Below are 23,265 nucleotides of genomic sequence, written 5' to 3' on the forward strand. Positions count from 1 at the left end.
CCGAGGGTGTTATGCGCTGGTTTGGATCCAATGCTAACATCTCTTTGATTAGGCTGACAAATACAGTTTGGATTTTTTCCTTGCCCCACATTATACTCAGCATTGGTCCAAGGTCATCGAGGCACTTAAGTGTTATGGATCGAGTGTCGTTGGACTGATAATCTGTTTCATCTTGAAATTGTTTTTCGGTCTTAAATGTCCAGCGTTGTCCGTTGTAGTTGTCTTTTATGAAATAGTTATCAGTGTAAAAGCCAGAGTCTAAAACATGATCTGGTGGCTGTCCCTGGGTCTGTATGATGAATTTCAAAACATCATAATCATTTCTCCCAGGGTAGAAAGGATACCCAGTAGCAAGCTCCACAGCTACCAGCCCCAGGGACCACATGTCTATTGCTTCATTAAATAGACTACCAATCATAACCTCAGGTGCTTTATAACCAACCGTCCCCACACAGTCACCAGGAATCACTGTAGATGCGGGACATGCAATGCCAAAGTCTATAAGTTTGACTTTGATGGGACACTCATAGCGGTCCACAACCATTATGTTTCCAGGTTTGAGGTCAGCATGCACTATTCCCACAGAACCCAGGTGGGACAGGGCATTTGTGAGTTGATGTAAAATTGGCCTGATTTCGCTTATGGGGAGACCCTGGTTTTCCGGGTCCTCTATGTAGTCCCACAGGCTTTGGTCAAGGAGTTCAAAATTTAAGCAGATGCGGTCACCGTCGATGAAAAAGTCGTTCCATTGAACAATGTTGCATCTATCTGCATCCAAGCCTCGCAGCTGCTCCAGGATGAGAATTTCCATTTTTGCCTGTTGGAGAATTTTAGGGTTATTTTTGTTGACTTTAATAGCAACAACTTTGTTGGTTTTTGTATTGCAACATTTGGTTACAATACCAAAGCCCCCTTCTCCAAGGAAACCCTCGACCTCGTAGTGACCTCCCAAAAGGGTCCCTTTAGATATTTCAAGATCATCTATAGAGGAGGATGTGTTGGCTGATGCGTTGACGTATTCTTGTTGAGAAAATTCTTCTGAGTATTGGGAACTGCAGCTGATTTTCTGTGATTCTTCTCTTTTGCAACTAGAAGGCTGCTGAGAGACCACAAGGTTTTGTCCCCCTGTGCTACTCATGTCAGTGCAGGGAGAACTCTTAGAGAGGCCAGGACTGAAAAAGGGGTGGTGGAGAACCTCCGAGGGTGTTATGCGCTGGTTTGGATCCAATGCTAACATCTCTTTGATTAGGCTGACAAATACAGTTTGGATTTTTTCCCTGCCCCACATTATACTCAGCATTAGTCCAAGGTCATCGAGGCACTTAAGTTTTATGGATCGAGTGTCGTTGGACTGATAATCTGTTTCATCTTGAAATTGTCTTTCGGTCTTAAATGTCCAGTGTTGTCCGTTGTAGTTGTCTTTTATGAAATAGTTATCAGTGTAAAAGCCAGAGTCTAAAACATGATCTGGTGGCTGTCCCTGGGTCTGTATGATGAATTTCAAAACATCATAATCATTTCTCCCAGGGTAGAAAGGATACCCAGTAGCAAGCTCCACAGCTACCAGCCCCAGGGACCACATGTCTATTGCTTCATTAAATAGACTACCAATCATAACCTCAGGTGCTTTATAACCAACCGTCCCCACACAGTCACCAGGAATCACTGTAGATGCGGGACATGCAATGCCAAAGTCTATAAGTTTGACTTTGATGGGACACTCATAGCGGTCCACAACCATTATGTTTCCAGGTTTGAGGTCAGCATGCACTATTCCCAAAGAACCCAGGTGGGACAGGGCATTTGTGAGTTGATGTAAAATTGGCCTGATTTCGCTTATGGGGAGACCCTGGTTTTCCGGGTCCTCTATGTAGTCCCACAGGCTTTGGTCAAGGAGTTCAAAATTTAAGCAGATGCGGTCACCGTCGATGAAAAAGTCGTTCCATTGAACAATGTTGCATCTATCTGCATCCAAGCCTCGCAGCTGCTCCAGGATGAGAATTTCCATTTTTGCCTGTTGGAGAATTTTAGGGTTATTTTTGTTGACTTTAATAGCAACAACTTTGTTGGTTTTTGTATTGCAACATTTGGTTACAATACCAAAGCCCCCTTCTCCAAGGAAACCCTCGACCTCGTAGTGACCTCCCAAAAGGGTCCCTTTAGATATTTCAAGATCATCTATAGAGGAGGATGTGTTGGCTGATGCGTTGACGTATTCTTGTTGAGAAAATTCTTCTGAGTATTGGGAACTGCAGCTGATTTTCTGTGATTCTTCTCTTTTGCAACTAGAAGGCTGCTGAGAGACCACAAGGTTTTGTCCCCCTGTGCTACTCATGTCAGTGCAGGGAGAACTCTTAGAGAGGCCAGGATTGAAAAAGGGGTGGTGGAGAACCTCCGAGGGTGTTATGCGCTGGTTTGGATCCAATGCTAACATCTCTTTGATTAGGCTGACAAATACAGTTTGGATTTTTTCCCAGCCCCACATTATACTCAGCATTAGTCCAAGGTCATCGAGGCACTTAAGTTTTATGGATCGAGTGTCGTTGGACTGATAATCTGTTTCATCTTGAAATTGTCTTTCGGTCTTAAATGTCCAGTGTTGTCCGTTGTAGTTGTCTTTTATGAAATAGTTATCAGTGTAAAAGCCAGAGTCTAAAACATGATCTGGTGGCTGTCCCTGGGTCTGTATGATGAATTTCAAAACATCATAATCATTTCTCCCAGGGTAGAAAGGATACCCAGTAGCAAGCTCCACAGCTACCAGCCCCAGGGACCACATGTCTATTGCTTCATTAAATAGACTACCAATCATAACCTCAGGTGCTTTATAACCAACCGTCCCCACACAGTCACCAGGAATCACTGTAGATGCGGGACATGCAATGCCAAAGTCTATAAGTTTGACTTTGATGGGACACTCATAGCGGTCCACAACCATTATGTTTCCAGGTTTGAGGTCAGCATGCACTATTCCCACAGAACCCAGGTGGGACAGGGCATTTGTGAGTTGATGTAAAATTGGCCTGATTTCGCTTATGGGGAGACCCTGGTTTTCCGGGTCCTCTATGTAGTCCCACAGGCTTTGGTCAAGGAGTTCAAAATTTAAGCAGATGCGGTCACCGTCGATGAAAAAGTCGTTCCATTGAACAATGTTGCATCTATCTGCATCCAAGCCTCGCAGCTGCTCCAGGATGAGAATTTCCATTTTTGCCTGTTGCAGAATTTCAGGGTTATTTTTGTTGACTTTGATAGCAACAAATTCGTTGGTTTTTGTATTGCAACATTTGGTTACAATACCAAAGCCCCCTTCTCCAAGGAAACCCTCGACCTCGTAGTGACCTCCCAAAAAGGTCCCTTTAGATATTTCAAGATCATCTATAGAGGAGGATGTGTTGGCTGATGCGTTGACGTATTCTTGTTGAGAAAATTCTTCTGAGGTTTGGGAACTGCAGCTGATTTTCTGTGATTCTTCTCTTTTGCAACTAGAAGGCTGCTGAGAGACCACAAGGTTTTGTCCCCCTGTGCTACTCATGTCAGTGCAGGGAGAACTCTTAGAGAGGCCAGGATTGAAAAAGGGGTGGTGGAGAACCTCCGAGGGTGTTATGCGCTGGTTTGGATCCAATGCTAACATCTCTTTGATTAGGCTGACAAATACATTTTGGATTTTTTCCCAACACCCCCTTATCTTCAGTAGTTGTTCAAGGTCATCGAGGCACTTAAGTTTTATGCATCGAGTGTCCTTGGACTGACAACCTGTCTCATCTTGAAATTGTCTTTCGGTCTTAAATGTCCAGTGTTGTCCGTTGTAGTTGTCTTTTATGAAATAGTTATCAGTGTAAAAGCCAGAGTCTAAAACATGATCTGGTGGCTGTCCCTGGGTCTGTATGATGAATTTCAAAACATCATAATCATTTCTCCCAGGGTAGAAAGGATACCCAGTAGCAAGCTCCACAGCTACCAGCCCCAGGGACCACATGTCTATTGCTTCATTAAATAGACTACCAATCATAACCTCAGGTGCTTTATAACCAACCGTCCCCACACAGTCACCAGGAATCACTGTAGATGCGGGACATGCAAAACCAAAGTCTGTAAGTTTGACTTTGATTGGACACTCATAGCGGTCCACAACCATTATGTTTCCAGGTTTGAGGTCAGCATGCACTATTCCCAAAGAACCCAGGTGGGACAGGGCATTTGCGAGCTGAAATAACACTGGCCTGATTTCTGTTACTGGGAGAACCCGGTTCCTCCGGTACCGCATGTACTGCCACAGGCTTTCATCGAGGAGTTCAAAATTTAAGCAGATGCGGTCACCGTCGATGAAAAAGTCGTTCCATTTAACAATGTTGCATCTATCTGCATCCAAGCCTCGCAGCTTCTCCAGTATGTAAATTTCCATTTTCGCCTGTTGCAGAATTTCAGGGTCGCTCTTGTTGACTTTAATAGCAACGACTTTGTTGGTTTTTGTATTGCAACATTTGGTTACAATACCAAAGCCCCCTTCTTCAAGGAAACCCTCGACCTTGTAGTGACCTCCCAAAAGGGTCCCTTTACATATTTCAAGATGATTTGAGGTGAAAGTCATCTTGACTGAAATGTGTTTGTTTGCTCAGTGAATTGGTGAGAACGTTTAAAAAAAATTTCAGTGACTCTGAAGAGGTTTACAAATACTTTCAAATATAGCTCTGGTCGAACGTTTGAAGGCTGCGAACAAACTGACTAAAACTTGCTGCTCCTGACCCCTATTTATAGAAAAACTTCAAAGGCTCAAAGGCATGTGCTTGTGACATCATCACATGTCCTTGTGACATCATCACATGTCCTTGTGACATCATCACTCTTCATGAATCAGATTGTCACATGACATTTTAGAATGGGGATGTTTTTTTTTAAAACCGTTTTCAAATTTAACCCTCTGTGGTCCAGGGTATAATTGGCCGTTCTTGACTATTTTTGATTTTACCTCTATATTTCACCTTTAAAATATGTTTTTCTTGCCTTATTTGGCACCATTATTTTCAGCACAACCTCAAATATCTCAAAGTCAAAGTCAACTTTATTTGTCAATTCTGCCACATGTACAGGACATACAGAGAATAGAAATTTCGTTACTCTCAAACCCTAGATGAAATAGCAAATGAACATTTAAATATAAGAGAGTGATTAAAAAATGCAAATAAAATAATTAAAAAGTAAAAATTTAAATAAATACAATACAATTTAACAAGAAAGCTATGCAATATACAATATACAATATTCAGGTAAGGGTAAATGACATTGAGTGTAAACCAGGCAGAGTAGTGCAAATAGGCAAATAGTGCAAATGGAGATCTAGTAATATACGGTTAGAGATAGTATAACAACAAAGTCTTATGAGGTAATGGCAGTCCAATGCTCCACAAAGTGACTGGTAACTGGTGCAGGCCAGTGAGTGAGTCAGAGAGTGTGTGTGTGTGTATGTGACAGAGTTCAGTGAGACCATGGAGGAGAGGAGGGGAGAGGGGGCAGAATCGGGAGGGAGTTAAGCTTCCTGACAGCCTGATGGATGAAGCTGTCCTTCAGTCTGCTGGTCCTGGCCTGGAGACTCCGCAGTCTCCTCCCTGACGGCAGCAGCTTGAAGAAGCTTTGCATTGGGTGCGTGGGATCAGCCGCTATGCAAAGGGCTTTTTTAGTGAGACGGGTGCTGTAAATGTCCTGGAGGGAGGGGAGAGAGACACCAATGATCCTCTCTGCAGCTCTCACTATGCGTTGGAGGGTTCTATGACAGGACGCATTGCAGGCTCCAAACCACACAGTGATGCAGCTCGACAGGATGCTCTCGATGGTGCCTCTGTAGAAAGTGTACATGAGAAATTTGAGTTATTGTTTTCATTTTGGTATACTATATTAGCACAGTTGATCTAAATTAATAACACAATAAATTGTGTGTGCATCTCCTGTTTTGTCATGGTTGTATGTCCCGGTTCGTGACAGGCTGCATGAGCTCATCTGGTGGGAGTGTAGTACTGTAGAATTTCAGGCATAAAAACGTGGTTTTCACAGACCTTGTCACAGGGTCTGAGTTGGAAGATTTTGGTAAAGCTTTGTCCCTGAGGTAGTTGAAAAACCCCAGTTGGGTAAAGCGTTTGGGTTTTTTTGTTAACAGACATGCTTATCTATTTAGTTGGTGTTATTTTTTCAGCTAAATTTTTTAGTGCAATTAGCACTTTCAGCATCAATCCATAGCAATGTGTTGTATTTTTCACATTGTCTGTGTGTAAAATACATATGTAAGCATAGATTACACAAAGGATCCTGCACGCCAAGCTGGATACAAATAGAAATCCCTGGAAACAATTCTTTCTGCGCTTAAGAGCAGCTTCCTATTGCAACGCTGGAGGATTTGTCACCATTACTGGATACGCTGCAGAAGCACAGCAAAGCAGTGACTGTGTGGAGTCGAAAACTATTACACCAACTACACTACACAGTCACCCACATTACTCCCTCCAACAGAGGTGGACAACGTCTTTGGGACAACGTCACAGAACACAGAAACGTCACAGGGCTTTGGAGCGTGACGTTACATGAGGCGGGCCACGCCCCCTGCCGCCATCACAGTAGGCCAGACAAAGGATACAGCTTCAGCTATGGTACGTGTTGTGTAGTCGGTTGCAACGTTAAAGCTCACGATCGTGAAGGCAAGAAACTGGATTAATCTTTTCATCGTTTTCCATCCTGGCGGCAACGTGAGGGATCCCATGTATCCACCAAACAAAGACGCCAGGCATGGATTGCAGCGGTGAGACGAGCGGATATCGAGTTCCGTGCAATCCCCAGCTTTTTGTTGGTTTGCTCGCGGCATTTTCTCTCCGGTGAGTTCTAAAGTAATTCATATCACTATCCGATTGTTCAGTCTGACGTCACTAGCCGTGTCTGGGCCTAAACTCTGCTGCAGGTCCATATATCAAATGATCACTGTGGCATTACTGAGAGTTAAAACACTGTCTTAAGTCTTTCATCTTTAATAAAATTATCAGCGTTCTGCTCTACCAGGTGTAACAACTGAGTTAAACATCCAGGCATCCATGACAATGGAATTTATGACATATGAGTTAGAAGTTAGCAGCAAGTTAGCTCGCTAGCTTCTATCTAAATACAATATAGCATGTCCTGACTGCGGGGTTTTGGAAACAAATTAAAACGTACAGCTTTCTTATCACTTCCAACATAAATGAAGACAGAAAACTAAACAGCAGTGACATTTGTAGGGTTACTGAACTTGGGCTAGCTGGTATATAATGATGTGCTACGTGACCGCTAGCGACACAGCTATGTTAGCATAATATAAACACGCTAACTTTTTTTCCACTCGATAAAAGTTAACGTGAGTGTTCTCGGTGGTCAGGAACAAATGTAATCGCATGGCAGGATGCTGTAAAAGGACCAAACTAAAAGGCTTTTAGTGGGGGTTTTTTCAATGCGCTGCGGTCATAGATAATGAGATAAAACATGCTAATGTGTGATGCTGCAGAACCACGTCATGTCGACTGAATAGCTTTTGATTTGGCATTATTGCAGGCAAACCAGCATATGAAATGGATGTAACAAATCCAGTGGTGATGGGAGTGACAGCGTCACGGAAGCTGAAGGGCAGACGAAGGACTGTGTGTGCAGTCAACAGGGCAGAGCAGAAATAAACCGGCTGTTGGAGGAGAACAGACTGCTTCGAGCACAGTTGCAAAAGACAGAGCTGAATGAAACTTTCTTAAAGGACGATACCGAAAAAGTAAGATATTACACTGGACTATATTGTTATGCAGTCTTAATGTCCCTCTTCAACACTGTCAAAGATTTCCTGCCAATATCGAAGAAACTGACAGGTTTCCAAATGCTCTTACTCACACTAATGCGTCTGAGACTTGATCTTCCAGTCCAGCATCTTTGTCATCTATTCCATGTGTCGCACAAAACACTGTCTTCTGTCTTCACCGATACCGTTGATGTTTTGGGCAGACTGACAGAAAGAAGGATGACCTCAAAAAGTGATATAGTCCAGACAGAGCTTACAAATGATGGGCCATTTGCTAAACCTGCAGCACACACTGCTTTCTATGTGAAAGAACCATTCTGTGAGAAAAACTCTACTGCTCATTTGATCTATGACCTCTGAAAAACAGTTCATGATTTCCATTACTATTCAATTATATAAAAAAAGTACATTCCCTGGGTTATACAGCACTGATATGCAAAGCTTAATTGTATATCTGTAACTCTAGAACTGCAGTATTTATAGTTTTCTTAGTTTAATATTTCAATTTCATATTCTTCTTCTAAGTATAAAATCCCTTTTGTTATATTTGTCTCGTTAATTTAACTGAAATACACTGAAAATTGCTCACAAATTAAGGTTTATGTGTCAATACAAATGCAGGTTTTATTGCTGGGAGCTTCCCGTGATGCACTGACTATTTCTTCTTCCATGACACTAATGTTTTGTCTTTGCTTCATCATTTATGTACTGTACTGTATCCCCAGTTTTCCAGCGAGGGCTGCGTACATTTTGATTGCATTAACGTTTTTATCCAGCCTTTATGTGCAAGCTTGAGCTGCAAAATTCAAATGTAGTTACTGACAGGCCAAAGTGCAACAGGGAAGAGATTAAATGGGATCAAAGGGAGTGGCATTATAAATTCCTTCCTTCCTGAGATTCAAATCCTCCAATCAAAACGGTGCCAGCAATGCAAAGACAGATTTCTTTAAAAGATTGGACACAATAACAAAGTCAGTCGTTTATTTATTAAAGCACTGTTAATAATTTTAGTTGCTGCTATTTCAAATAAATGTTTGGTACAACAAATTTCTCCGTGTTCTGTCTCAGGCTTTATTCGGGCCCTGGTACTAGAGCTATGGTCTGTTCTTGAGTGCAGCAGTGACGACATCAGAGTGGTCCGTCCCAAACCAACTCCCATTGACCCCACAGATAGGAGTTGCATTAAGGTATTGTATGTATGTGCGTGCGTGTGTGTGTGAGAGAGAGGGAGAAGGAGAAACTTCCTGGAGCCCACAATGCCCCAATTTTTAGATATCTACATAATAGTACAGACACAGATCTCTTAGAAGTTTTGCTTTTCCATCATGTTTTTAGCTCACTGGTTACAAAGGTGTTTAAATTGATTAAAATTAAATTGATTCCAATTATTATTAACCCAGGACTCAGAATAGTGGTCCATGTGTTGCTGTGATACCAGCAGCCATGTAGAAAATTCACTTGTGAATATTCATATTTAAGAAACTGGCAATAGTGATTTTGTTAACAAGAAAGGCTTTTTGCTGATTGGTTTATGGGTGTCTGGGCAAATAAGCCTTACTTTCATAAGACTGCATTTTTAGTTATGTTTTTGGCAGAATTTCTCTCAGGAAATGTCAATGGTTTATTTAAATTAAACAAGACATTCTACAGGTTGAATAAAAACACTCAGACTGTTGTTCAAGGTTCAACAATGAAGACGTGCACGGGTGGAAGCTCGAAGGAGATCCACACCCGAGGCCTTGCAGTCAGATTTATTTATACAAAGGGACAGTTGCATTTCCTGTTTTTCAAGCATATTTATCAGCATGTGTGTGTGTTCTGTGTGTGTGTGTGTGTGTACGTGACAGGATGTAATGGCATGTGATACACAAATATATGAGCATTGCAATACATTCGAAAGCTTCATAACGGAGGTATCTTTTAATAATAGACATCTGCAGTTTAAACTTTAAGAGTTACTTCTAATGTCCCTGTGAAATATATGAACATTCTGAAGCATGCTAAGTAATAAAACCTTAATGCATAAGTGAATAAATCATAGTACAACTTAAATTCTTCTAACATTCCCTCCTGTTGTTCAAATATTTCATCTGTAACTTTATTGAGTTCAGTAGACAATCACTTGTGAAACATTTTCAATTGCCACGTCATTGACTAAGTACAGACGGAAACTACACATAGTCGTCATCTTCTTCACTGTCCGGGTTCTGATCGCTGTCATAGGCTGCGGGATTATGCACTGCTACATAAGCATTAACGGAATGAGCTATCATATTTGACACCATTTTCTTAAAGCAGGGTATTACACAGGTTGTGAAAACACACATTAATAAGAGTAAGGAGGCAATTCCAACAAGTCCTTTAATCAACAGGGACCTCCACCATCCGTTCAATAACCATGTTAACCAATCTTCAGGATCTAATATTTTGTCTTTTTGTTCTGCATTTCTAATTTGTTTCAGCACGTTTAGAGCGTCGGTCATGTTAGGTGAGTGTATGTTGTCTGGAATGTATGTGTTCTATCGTACACATAGCGGTACCAAGCGTTGTTCATCCAGGGGTGGTCATGGTCCTGTGTCAGGTCACATAGGTGTGAATCGTCGTGTGTCCATCTTTTACTGTGGGTGATCTCTTGGTCTTGTTTCCATAGGTCGCAGGGGTTGGTGCCATTGGGGTCAACACCATATCCTCTTGGACAGTAGGGATTGCAGGGGTTGTCCCTGCAGGCTATGTCCATGCAGATGGCGGCGAGTGCTGTAAACACTGAGATGATGAATAGAAAACACAGGGTTATGCATATGGTCAAGTAGCAGTTTTCAGACCAGTTCTGGGGGTTTAAGCGATCTCTCCATTGTGGGCTTCTGGGGGCTTCTTCTTCTGGGCTGCTCGTCTGCTCCTCCTCCAGCTCCTCTAATTCCTCCATCTCCATCTCCATGTCAGGCATCACGATTGGTCCCCACACCGGGCAGGTAGGCTAGGTTTGAGTCAAGGGAGCGATCTTCCCGACTGCAGCCTCTTTAGGCCTCCCGTGTGGCGACCCCTGGCCAGAGGAGCGAAATCACCTGTGTTGCCACCTGTGACCCTACTCCCCACCAGGCGGTACACAAAGAGGTTTGGAGAGAGCTGGAGTCTATGTGTTGGGCTCAACCTTCTTAGTGTGACTCTGGTGTATCCACGACGGCCTTTCAGCTATTTTGCAGGCTGTAGGGGTCGTCAGAAGAACCTGATAGGGGCCTTCCCACCTTGGTGTGCTCCAGCTTTTCCGCTGGAGGACCTTGATCAGGATCCAATCACCTGGCTTCAATCTGGAAGAAACTGGAGAAGAATCATCCGGCAGTTGGTTGTTCAGTACTATGTCTTTGTTTTTTTAACAGTTCAGTCATCCATTCTGCTAGTGTGGTTTCTCTGATTGACTTGTCTATGGGTTCGCTAGTTAAAGGTCATCCAGTTTAGTGGACGTTACCATTCCTCTGTTTTGCCATATCTTAGCGAAATGATGAACTGCAGCGAAAACGTATTGGCTGTCAGTGTGGATGTTTATTGCTTCGCCTTTGTGTAGCTCACAAGCTCTAATAACAGCAGTTAGCTCAGCACTCTGGGCTGAGTGAGAGGAGGTGAGGGGCTCTGCCTCTATTACAGTATCAGTTGTGGTTACTGCATAACCCACACGGCTTTTCCCCAAGCTATCTTTTGCTGCAGAGCCATCTACAAAAACGTTCTTGTAGCTTTGCTGTGGTGTGCTATAGATATCTGCTCTTGGTTTCGTGTCCTCATCTAATTTTTGCATACAACAGTGTTGTTCACCATCCTCCTCTGTGGGGAGGAGAGTGCTTGGGTTTGGCTGACCACATTTCTCGATTGTGATGTGCGACTGTGACAATAGGATGCCTACATATGAAAGCTGTCTTGCATGTGTCAGATATGATAGATTTGCTTGCAGTAGGATCGAGGTCACAGCGTGTGGCACCTTGATAATCAGGGTGTGTCCGAGGATAAGGTCAGCGGACTTTTTCACTGCTTCCGCTGCAGCCGCACAAGCTTGCACGCACGACGGTAGTCCTGCTGCTACTGAGTCTAATCTGCATGAGTAAAATGCTAGAGGCCTTTGCTTCTCGCCAAATGCTTGAGTTAGCACTGCTCTCATGTAGCCTGAGCCTCCGTCTACATGCAAATAGAAAGGCTTGTCATAGTCTGGCAATGCTAAAACTGTACGTGTTTGTAGCGCAAGTTTTAGATCATGAAATGCTTTTTCTGCTTTTGGTGTCCACTCTATTTTGTCTTTTAGAGCTAAGTGTTTGCCATAGATCAGATCCTGCAGAGGCTGCACTAAAAGTGCGTATTCGGGAATCCAGCATCTGCAGAAATTACATAGGCCTAAATAGCTCATCATTTGCTGCTTTGTGAGAGGTTTTGCTGCGTTCTGCACTGCTAGTTTTCTGCTGTCTAACAGTGTCCTGCCCTCTCCTGTGAGTTTGTGGCCAAGGTATGTAACTTCCTGGCTCCAGAGCTGTAGCTTGTGTTGTGAGACTTTGTGACCCTGTTCTGCCAGATGTCTCAATACCTTCAAAGTATTTGCTTTGCAGTCGACCTGCGTGTGTCCGGTGACCAGGATGTCGTCTACATATAATAGGAATTGTCCTGGAGCAGGCAGAGTGCAAAAAGACATAGATTTCTTTAAAGCTTCTGCATACAGGGTGGGGCTGTTTTGGAAACCCTGTGGTAGCCTTGTGTAGGTGTATTTTTGCCCATCAAATGTGAAACCAAACAACCCGCGTGAGCCAGGGTGCAGTGGTACAGAGAAGAACGCGTTTGATAAGTCTATCACTGAAAACCACTGTTCTTTCCGTGTCACTTGATTTAAGATGGTGTGAGGATTGGCAACTACTGGTGGAATTTGCTCAGTTATCTCGTTGATGGCTCTCAGGTAATGTACAAGCCTATACTTTCCTGTGTTTGCCTTTTTAATTGGGAAGATAGGCGTGTTACAAATTGTTTCATTTGTTTTTACTAATATTCCCGCTTTTTCCATGTCTGCAATCACTGGGCGAATTCCTGCCTTTGCTTCTGCAGATAGTGGATATTGCGGCTTCATTGGTCTGTGTTTTGAAATTACCTTTACTTGTATTGAGTCAGCGTTTTTTATCAGGCCGACATCTGTTGGTCCAGTGGACCATAGGGATTTTGGCAAGTTTGCAATGTCTGTTTCATCTACAGGTGCCAACAGCGATCATTCTGCCCTCTCAGTTACAAGGCATGTTTAAATAATTTCTTGTTTCTCAAAGAATTCACACATTTCACTCATCTTACATATTTCAACTTTGAAGTTAAAGTTTTCTTATTCCATCTCTCTCTCTATATATATATATTTAAACTTTGAATTGCTCACAGTTTACAGCTCTAAAACTGGGCATTGCCACAAATTTGTTTCCAAACCGACAAAATAAAATAATCAAATAAAACAAAAAACAAAAACAAAACATACATGAGTCAGGACACAAAAAGAAAAATGCTGCTACTGAAACAGAGCAGAAGTGTGAGGGAAAACTGAGCTCACATTCTATCACTCATACAAATAGTAAGCTGTTCTTCATTGCGCATGTTTGTGTTCTTAGCCCGGTTTAATCAGTCTCTATGCATTAATCTCCACGAGCTTGTCCTTGTAAGGTTAATGCATTTTCTGCTTGTCCAGGTCTGTTTTGCTCCTGAAGAAACACAACTAAGACATTTTCATTATTATCCTGAGTACTTAAACTACCCGTTTCCCTCTCTCTGGTCAGAAATACCAACTTATGTTATGTGTATAAGTGTAAGCAGGTCTTCAGTACTTTTCCTATGCATGTTAATGTTCAGTGAGTGTAAGCTGCTTTCTTCATTGCCTCTGCATGTTATAATCAGGTGTAATTCATGCATCTTTTCACTGATTTCTTAATTCAAAACCATCCCACTTCTGATTCTTTCCAAAAATAATCTCACATGTAACACTTTGTGTATGTGTGTTTTCTATTCATTGATAGACTGCTCCCTGTGCAGCTTCCGCTCGGAAACAAATAAATAAAAACGTTTAACTCGCTCATTAGCTTAGTAGTGTCCACATATTTAAATCAGCTTCTCAATCTTGTAGCTTTAGCTGTTATCTACAGGGTTTGGCTTATTAGTTGTCATTATAAATGTGCTCTACATCTCAGTAATATTTATCTAGGCTAAATGACAAGTTTTCAAGCAGGTTAAGTGCCTCTATGCACCTAATTGGTTTAGATATTGCCTTTATTTTCTTCATCTCATATGTCATTATACTGAGTTTGAGCAAACCTTAAACTTGATGCAGACTACTTCATAACAATTATCCATCTCACATCATACTGACTAGGATACTTCTTGTCATTAATATTATATTTTTATTAATATTATCATCTTTTTCTTTCTATATAATGACAACAGTATATTACAACATTTATCAGTGTAAATCACTATACTACTACTGAGCCAATTTAATAGTTTAGGATCATCTTACTCAGCAAACAGATAATTTAGTATTCATCCAATCTGTACAAATTTGCTTTTTCTCTGAACAGGTTTGTGCCTACTTTTTAGACTGGTCTTCTGTTTGCCTCATCTCCGATCCAACCTTCAGTCACATTCATTCTCTCTGTTGCCTGTCGAACCAAGTAATTTATTATTTTTTTTGTTTCTATATTTTATTTTGTATCCATCAAGGGCTCTGGGTGGGCTGCAGTCCCACCCGTCATCCAGGCTGGAGACATTTACCTTTTCACACACTTTCCTTGGCTGAACAATGACACAGCCTTAATCTACCTTATGCATCTCTCTTTTTATAGAAAAGGTTTTCATGTGAATGATTTCCTTTTATTTATTTTACACAATCTGGGCATGATCGTCATGCCAACTATATTTCATTGTTTAGTTCTGTTTGTAAGGTTCCTCTTGTAATTTTTTATCTAAATTAGCTATTGCTGTTGGATTGCATTTTCCTTCCCAAGTTGAGTCTTTTAGTGTCTTAGGATTTCTCCAACGATTAGCACTTATCTGTCCGGCGCCTGGACATTTTTTCCTCTAACCATTGTTCATCTGCAGTTAATTCTGGTTTTGTTTGTTTATTCCCCATTTTTCCTTTATTTTGTTTTTTCTTTACACTTTAGATTTTATTAATAGGAAGACAGAACTGTGTAACTTTCTCTGGTATGAGAATCAGGGGTGGTTATTAAGGCAGCCTTCTACCCTTGTCCTATTGTCAGGGGCGGCCTTAATTTTATGCGATGAAGCGCAACCTTCTCCCTTTATCACCAGTATATCAGTTATCACAGGATTACAGTAGGAGTGATGTAGGGTCCTAATGTCCCTTGTCAAAATACATTCACGTCCTTATTACTCACACAGATAACTTCACAAACGCGGCGTATTATTTCTTATCTACTGACACATCCTCTATTTTAGTCCCAGACTAATTTATTTAAACTGCCAGCTTCTCGAAACGAGTCTCCTGGAGACTGCCAGTTCCATTTGAAAGAAGCGAGTTCCACTATGGCTACCAGTCTCTGTAGACGAGCCTTTACACCTCAGGACAGTGTCAGATAATGAAACGATATTATCGCGATGTGTTTTGAGTGTTAATATTCACCTGGCTCCACGTTTTAAGTGCCGGTCAGAGATTCCCCCTCGTTCCCAGGACCGTGGACCACTTTGCTAAGGAACGCTGGCCAACCCCGAATTCACGTAGTTGGTCTTTACTCCTTTGTAGAAAGGAGGCTGTCGACAGACTTCAGCGCGGGCTCTCCACGATATCAGGGAACGACGAGGTCACTCTGTTGGAGCAAAATTAGCCCTAATTATTGGTAATTAACGTCCAATAATGTCCAATAATGTCCACTAATGTCCACTCCGGCTCGAAGGACCATTTTAATGTCAATGGTTTATTTAAATTAAACAAGACATTCTACAGGTTGAATAAAAACACTCAGACTGTTGTTCAAGGTTCAACAATGAAGACGTGCACGGGTGGAAGCTCGAAGGAGATCCACACCCGAGGCCTTGCAGTCAGATTTATTTATACAAAGGGACAGTTGCATTTCCTGTTTTCCAAGCATATTTATCAGCATGTGTGTGTGTTCTGTGTGTGTGTGTGTGTGTACGTGACAGGATGTAATGGCATGTGATACACAAATATATGAGCATTGTAATACATTCGAAAGCTTCATAACGGAGGTATCTTTTAATAATAGACATCTGCAGTTTAAACTTTAAGAGTTACTTCTAATGTCCCTGTGAAATATATGAACATTCTGAAGCATGCTAAGTAATAAAACCTTAATGCATAAGTGAATAAATCATAGTACAACTTAAATTCTTCTAACAGGAAAGCTTCAACAAGCTCCAGCGTGAGCCTGTCTGTGTGTGTCTGATGCTTGGCCTCTGACAGCAGCCAAGTCATCTCTCTCAGAGAGACTAGCCAAGTGAATACGGACAGCCAGTGATGTGTAAACTGTGTCCTGCCACAGGCGACTTTAAAGTCTGCCTTATCAGTGGGTTATACATATATGCTGAGGTCAAAGGAAAACTAAATATACACACACCAGCACTTTGGTGAATTAACTCGAGTCTTTGCTTTAATCTGTGCTAAGTACAGTAGGAGGTTTGGTAGTACATATGAAGATAAGTTCACACATGCACAGAAACATCAGAAGACACATGAAAGTATAGATATTTCTATTTTAGAAAAAAAAATCCATCGTATCTTGTTTTTTTCTTTACGTTTCTTTGAAGCTGTTTAATATAATCTAAGTTGTAGCTCGTTTGTGCAAGTGTCTCTCTTTTTTTCCTTTGATGCTTTTGATGATATATTTTCCCTGTTCTACCAGACCCAGTGAAAAATGCAGGGAGCTTTCCTGTAGTTTAATATTCTTCAGGCTGCAATAGGTTTCTGCTCAACCACTCTGCTCAGAATATATGTCTTATTCAGTTTTGAGAGTGTGGTAAACCATGTTTTATCTTTGCAATCATAAATTCTTTTTACATTTTGTTTTGCTTTGAATACTACAGATATTATTTGTCATATTATCGGTAGTGTTTGTAGTTGAATAGTGTTATATTATTATTATGTGTTAGGATTTGATCAATCCATGACGTGCACAAATGCATTCACAATGGTCTTTAAAAGCAAATACATTTTTTCTCTCTAACAGCTGCTGTATTTACTTTCCTCTTCAGTCCTTCCTGTACTTGGTCAACCTCCTCTCCTCTTCCCAGTCGGTGTGGCAACTGCTGGGCCGACAGTCTTTGGCCAACAAAAGCGAATACACCCTGAGGGAGATGCCAACCTCCATACCTGTAAGTGTTTTTCTTCTTCTTCTTTTCCACACACTGCAGTTTTTTTTTGTCATCCATCTGAGGGCATGTTTGCACTTTTTATTTGGCCTCCAAACACCACCCACCCATTTGTTTTACTTCAAACGCATTCAAATAAACCCTCTCACACTGAGACTGATATACGTTCTCCACCTTACCCATTGTAAATTTCCACACAGTTTTCGTTTTGCACCCTATCCGGTGCATTCTTGTTCAAAGCCTCTCATTTTACTCCACAGGATTTGATTGACAGACTGATTGCCGTGAATTCGGATGGGAAGATTCATTCTCTCTTCCACTACGAAGAGAGTCACACATTCGGCCTAAGGTGGGATTCATTATTTTTTTCATATTACTTAACATCAGTGGGGAAGTAGACGATATCAGATTATCACCTGGTGACTGCACACACACTTCAGCCTCTGGCAATAGGAGACTGGCATGGTGACGTAATCGGCCTTAAAATGCGGCCTTTAAGGCTGCAGACCCTGAATTGGGATACAGCCTCTGAATCGCTGCATCTTGTAGCTGTGTCGTCTTAAATTGGTCATGTGATTTTGACGCGCCGGCGCGTCCGGCAACCCCAGAGGTTTAACTTAATATTTAAGTGTCTCTTGGTTTTAGACTAGTTGTTTAGTCTAATTTGATGTTTTAAACCAGAAAAGGAAGAAGAGGGCTTAGAATTACAGGTAAGAACTGCTCAGTGGTATGTGATAAACTGTAAATGTAAAGCTTACAGGTCAGTCCTCATGTTTTTAAATCAGATTTTGAGTCTATACATGGCACATTATGCTTTTGCATGTTGTGAAATGTGCTGCAAAACAAACTGAGGTAAACTAACTGGTTTACTGTGATGGATTTAAAGTGCGTGTGACTGGTGCGCAGTGGCTGTGGTGCTCACGGTCAGAGTTCAGTCACAAAGAGGGTAACAGAGATGAATTTAAAGTTAAGGTGATGGTGCTTAGATTCATTCACAGACTGAAACCTTCACACCAACTTTATCCTGTGTCTCTTAGTTTTAGACTAGTTGTTTAGTCTATTTTGATGTTTTAAACCATATCACAGGGTTTTTACTTCACCATTTACGGGGTTTTAACAAGCAAACAAAAGACAGATCGTGATGTTTGAAAATGTTTTGGAAATATTCTTTAAAGATTAGATGTAAAATACGCAGAGGACAAATTCAATTGGTTTATTAGTTTATTACATAAGTTGAAAAAAAGTTAAACAAGTAAATAAAGAAACAACGTAAAAGAAAAGTAAACAAAACAAATCGGTAAATAAAGGAAAATGGTAATAAGAAGGGGAAAAAAAAGAAAAGAGAAAACCCCAACAATCCCCTCTGAGCAAGCACTAGGCGACAGTGGGGAAGAAAAACTGCCTTTAAACGGGCAGAAACTTCCGGCAGAACCAGGCTCACGAGGGGCAGTCAACTGCCGGGACTGGTTGGGGTGAAAAAAGATGAAGGAGAGAGGGAAGAAGTGTTAGGAGAGAAGGGGAGAGGAGAGGTGAAAATTAAGATGGAACAGAGGTGGAGGGAGACGAGGTGACGTCAGCAGTAGAAAAAATAGAAAGAGTAGAAAAAGCAGGAGTGTCCCTCCTCCAGAAGAAGCGGAAACGTTTTTTCTTCTTTTCCATGAGCTTTTCCACGACCACTTTTTTCTCTAGGATGAGGGTTCTCAACTGATCGGTTGTTTCTTCAACTTCCTTCTCAAGTTTCTGGCATCTTTGCTCCATTTCTTTTAATAGATTGCACTTGTCTGTATTTTGCTGTTGTTTTTCCTTGTGCATCTTTTCTAACTGCTCATTTCTTCTTGTGATTTCTTGAAGCTTACGCTGCAGGTCTTCATTTATTTTCTCTTGTTGCTGCTTTTGTGCAAGCATTTCAGCGTTTTCACACTTCAAGTTGTCTGAGTTCAACAACATCTCATTAATGACCTCTGAGTGTTTTTTCGCCATTTCATTGATCCTACGCTGCATCTTTGAACATCGTTTTTCCAATACTTCTCCTTCCAGTTCAGGTGTTCTGTCCTTCATTGTATTAATTTGTTCAGTTGTAGATTTCTTCTCTCCAAGTCCTGGAGAATACGTTTTTTTTCTTTTTCCTGTTGCTCTTTCTCTTGAAGAAGCTCTTTATTTTTGCACTCTGTTTCATCCAGCCTGACTGGATTTGGATTTATTGAAGAAGGACCACCAAAATCTTTGTTCTATTTGGTGTACATGTTAAGAGTTGCTGGACTAACAGTTGGTTTGATTTGCTTCAGAGAATCCTCAAAGTCTTTTATCTTAATGTTGCGCACCTCAGCAGCAGCTATAACACGGACTTGTTCTGGTGCCAACTCTCTTATTGGGCCAAGTGCAGCATCTTTGGCTAATGCTGTCAAATCGCTCCCTGAATATCCTTCAGTCACTTTTGCAAGACAGGACAGTTCGTCTTGGCTCAGTGGACTCCCGTGCGTTCCCAAAAGATTTTTCAGCAGCGTAAATCTTGTCTTCTCATCGGGTAAGGTCACATATACTCTTTTTGCAAAGCGCCTTAATATTGCTTCATCGAGCTCCTGGGGCCTGTTCGTTGCTCCCATTACAAGTACTCTGTCATCCTTTCCTGACTGCAACCCGTCAAACTCAATGAGGAACTCAGTTTTTAAACGGCGAGAGGCGTCGTGCTCCCCCTCCCTCCTTTGACAGAGCAAGCCGTCCACTTCATCGATGAAGATTACTGAGGGCTGTCTCTCTCTTGCAACTGCAAAGAGTGCTCGTACGAGCTTCTCGCCTTCTCCCACATATTTGGAGGTCAAACTAGCAGCACTGATGTTGAAGAATGTTGCATTAGACTCTGCAGCAACTGCTTTGGCGAGCATGGTCTTCCCATTTCCTGGTGGGCCAAATAAAAGCAAGCCACGTGCAGGAGCTCTCAGACCAGTAAAGAGATCAGGTCTTAAGGCAGGAAGGATGACAATTTCTTGAAGTGCTTGCTTTGCCAGATCCTGCCCTGCGATGTCATCAAATGACACAGTCGCTCCACTGTATACAATTTCATTTGTAATTAAGCTGACCAGTTTACTGTCCACATTCTTTTTCATATCCCTCTTCGGGGGCTGTTTCACAGCTGCCGGTCTTCCATTCTGAGTTTTTCCCACCCGAGCGGTTTTCTTTGCATCAGTTATTCTTAATGGAGGTCTTACAGAAGTGGAGGGTCTGATGGTGGTGGAAACACCTGCGGGTTGACTTTTAGGAACTGACTTTGGCTTACTTGCAATTGTTTTGGTCGACATTTCTCTTGCGCGACTTCCCCCCTGTTCACAGTCATAACACGGTAAACTAGTCATAAACGAAAACGTTTAGGCTATTTATCGCATTTAAAGGTCTTTCTTTGGGACAACGTCACAGAACACAGAAACGTCACAGGGCTTTGGAGCGTGATGTTACAGAGGTTTACAAATACTTTCAAATATAGCTCTGGTCGAACGTTTGAAGGCTGCGAACAAACTGACTAAAACTTGCTGCTCCTGACCCCTATTTATAGAAAAACTTCAAAGGCTCAAAGGCATGTGCTTGTGACATCATCACATGTCCTTGTGACATCATCACATGTCCTTGTGACATCATCACTCTTCATGAATCAGATTGTCACATGACATTTTAGAATGGGGATGTTTTTTTTTAAACCGTTTTCAAATTTAACCCTCTGTGGTCCAGGGTATAATTGGCCGTTCTTGACTATTTTTGATTTTACCTCTATATTTCACCTTTAAAATATGTTTTTCTTGCCTTATTTGGCACCATTATTTTCAGCACAACCTCAAATATCTGAAATTTGAGTTATTGTTTTCATTTTGGTATACTATATTAGCACAGTTGATCTAAATTAATAACACAATAAATTGTGTGTGCATCTCCTGTTTTGTCATGGTTGTATGTCCCGGTTCGTGACAGGCTGCATGAGCTCATCTGGTGGGAGTGTAGTACTGTAGTATTTCAGGCATAAAAACGTGGTTTTCACAGACCTTGTCACAGGGTCTGAGTCTAAGATTCAAATTGTAAACACACAAACACTCAGGCTTGCTGCAAACCTTAGCTGATCCCCCGTGGGCTTAATTTACTGCCATTGTTTACGCACCATTGTAATTGCTTCTCTAGTTTGGCATTACACTTTAATTATGGAATGTAATTATATTTTGTCTATTTTTAGTTGTGGCATTGTGTTGTAATTAATGAAGGGCCTGCACACTCCAATATCAATTTACAATTTAAATTCTCCACAGCATGTTTAACTACATTATGTTGTGCCTTTCCAGAATCCCAGATTTACTTACACATCTCCCTTTATGATACATTAGTACTACATTTGACCTAAACCTTTTCCATCCTTTTTCCAAACTCTCATTCATTTTTTACCTGATAACCAAAAACTGTGATAGTGAAAGGCTGAAATATTTCTAGGGGTATGAGATTTCTGTGTGTTTTCTGTAGGTGAGCAGCTGCGAGAAGTTTGGCTACGGGGTGATGGTGACACAGGTGGCAGCAACTGCTCCGGGAGTTGTGGCTCTGCACAGTTCAGGTACTATTGCAGTTATTTGGACACAACAAACACTTGTCAGCTGTGATGCTTAAGGCTTATATTATAAGTTGTTGTTGTTGTTTTTGTGTTGTCGGTATAAAGGAGACTTAAGGCAGCTTAGGGAGAAATGTATTTGTCAAACCGTTTTTGTTTGGGTAAGAAAGAGTAAGAAGAGGCGTTCTTTTTTGATAAATGGATTCACATATCAGTTGTATACTGATACTAGGTTTATCCATATGCAAAAGGCTCCAGGAAATACCGTACTCTTGTCAAAAGAGGTCAAAAAATGAAGCTAGTGAACAAATATTTTAATCCTGCATTCTTTCTATTGGCTAGAAGGGGCGACTCAACTGGTTATGGGAAAAGAAGTCTGATTACTTATCAGCCCTTCGCTTATAACAGCACCGCTGCGTTCTGAAACCTATTCTCTCCTATGACTTTACCCACGCAAGAACAGTTCCCTGCTGTGTTGAGCAGCGCTGGCTGTGGAGCACTCATGTGTTCCATGATGTGACATATGTTTGTGCCATCGATAAAAAGGCAGACTGACAGAAAGAAGGATGACCTCAAAAAGTGATATAGTCCAGACAGAGCTTACAAATGATGGGCCATTTGCTAAACCTGCAGCACACACTGCTTTCTATGTGAAAGAACCATTCTGTGAGAAAAACTCTACTGCTCATTTGATCTATGACCTCTGAAAAACAGTTCATGATTTCCATTACTATTCAATTATAAAAAAAAAAAAAGTACATTCCCTGGGTTATACAGCACTGATATGCAAAGCTTAATTGTATATCTGTAACTCTAGAACTGCAGTATTTATAGTTTTCTTAGTTTAATATTTCAATTTCATATTCTTCTTCTAAGTATAAAATCCCTTTTGTTATATTTGTCTCGTTAATTTAACTGAAATACACTGAAAATTGCTCACAAATTAAGGTTTATGTGTCAATACAAATGCAGGTTTTATTGCTGGGAGCTTCCCGTGATGCACTGACTATTTCTTCTTCCATGACACTAATGTTTTGTCTTTGCTTCATCATTTATGTACTGTACTGTATCCCCAGTTTTCCAGCGAGGGCTGCGTACATTTTGATTGCATTAACGTTTTTATCCAGCCTTTATGTGCAAGCTTGAGCTGCAAAATTCAAATGTAGTTACTGACAGGCCAAAGTGCAACAGGGAAGAGATTAAATGGGATCAAAGGGAGTGGCATTATAAATTCCTTCCTTCCTGAGATTCAAATCCTCCAATCAAAACGGTGCCAGCAATGCAAAGACAGATTTCTTTAAAAGATTGCACACAATAACAAAGTCAGTCGTTTATTTATTAAAGCACTGTTAATAATTTTAGTTGCTGCTATTTCAAATAAATGTTTGGTACAACAAATTTCTCCGTGTTCTGTCTCAGGCTTTATTCGGGCCCTGGTACTAGAGCTATGGTCTGTTCTTGAGTGCAGCAGTGACGACATCAGAGTGGTCCGTCCCAAACCAACTCCCATTGACCCCACAGATAGGAGTTGCATTAAGGTATTGTATGTATGTGC

At 41.3% G+C, this 23,265-nt stretch overlaps 2 protein-coding genes and 1 pseudogene across 3 annotated transcripts in view; 2 read left to right on the forward strand and 1 right to left on the reverse strand.

The window, feature by feature from the left end:
* Nucleotides 1-218, forward strand: part of LOC308385884 (DIS3-like exonuclease 1) — a gene marked incomplete at its 3' end in the record, with an annotated part of 11,350 nt that extends 11,132 nt beyond the window's left edge. The window contains exon 9 of the mRNA XM_080865078.1: nt 204-218. Within this exon, the coding sequence (XP_080721204.1) occupies nt 204-218 (15 nt within the window). The remainder of the gene's footprint in view (nt 1-203) is intronic.
* Nucleotides 219-6,517: 6,299 nt separating this feature from the next.
* Nucleotides 6,518-23,265, forward strand: part of LOC308385971 (polypeptide N-acetylgalactosaminyltransferase 17-like) — a 68,931-nt pseudogene continuing 52,183 nt past the window's right edge. The window contains exons 1-7 of the transcript in view: nt 6,518-6,857; nt 7,564-7,771; nt 8,864-8,982; nt 17,018-17,137; nt 17,395-17,483; nt 21,629-21,716; nt 23,130-23,248. The product of the transcript in view is annotated as a polypeptide N-acetylgalactosaminyltransferase 17-like (transcript). The remainder of the gene's footprint in view (nt 6,858-7,563; nt 7,772-8,863; nt 8,983-17,017; nt 17,138-17,394; nt 17,484-21,628; nt 21,717-23,129; nt 23,249-23,265) is intronic.
* On the reverse strand, nt 17,490-21,619 carry LOC308385984 (spastin-like). Its single transcript, XM_080865231.1, has one exon. It carries the CDS (start codon nt 20,482-20,484, stop codon nt 19,363-19,365), a length of 1,122 nt encoding a protein of 373 aa, XP_080721357.1. The 5' UTR covers nt 20,485-21,619; the 3' UTR covers nt 17,490-19,362.

This window comes from Rhamphochromis sp. 'chilingali' (assembly GCF_963969265.1).
Source record: "Rhamphochromis sp. 'chilingali' genome assembly, chromosome: 18".
In the NCBI taxonomy this organism is placed as follows: domain Eukaryota; kingdom Metazoa; phylum Chordata; class Actinopteri; order Cichliformes; family Cichlidae; genus Rhamphochromis; species Rhamphochromis sp. 'chilingali'.

Bases quoted from the DNA above. Each gene is read 5' to 3' on its own strand.
- LOC308385984 (XM_080865231.1), bottom strand. From the start codon at position 20,484: ATGACTAGTTTACCGTGTTATGACTGTGAACAGGGGGGAAGTCGCGCA.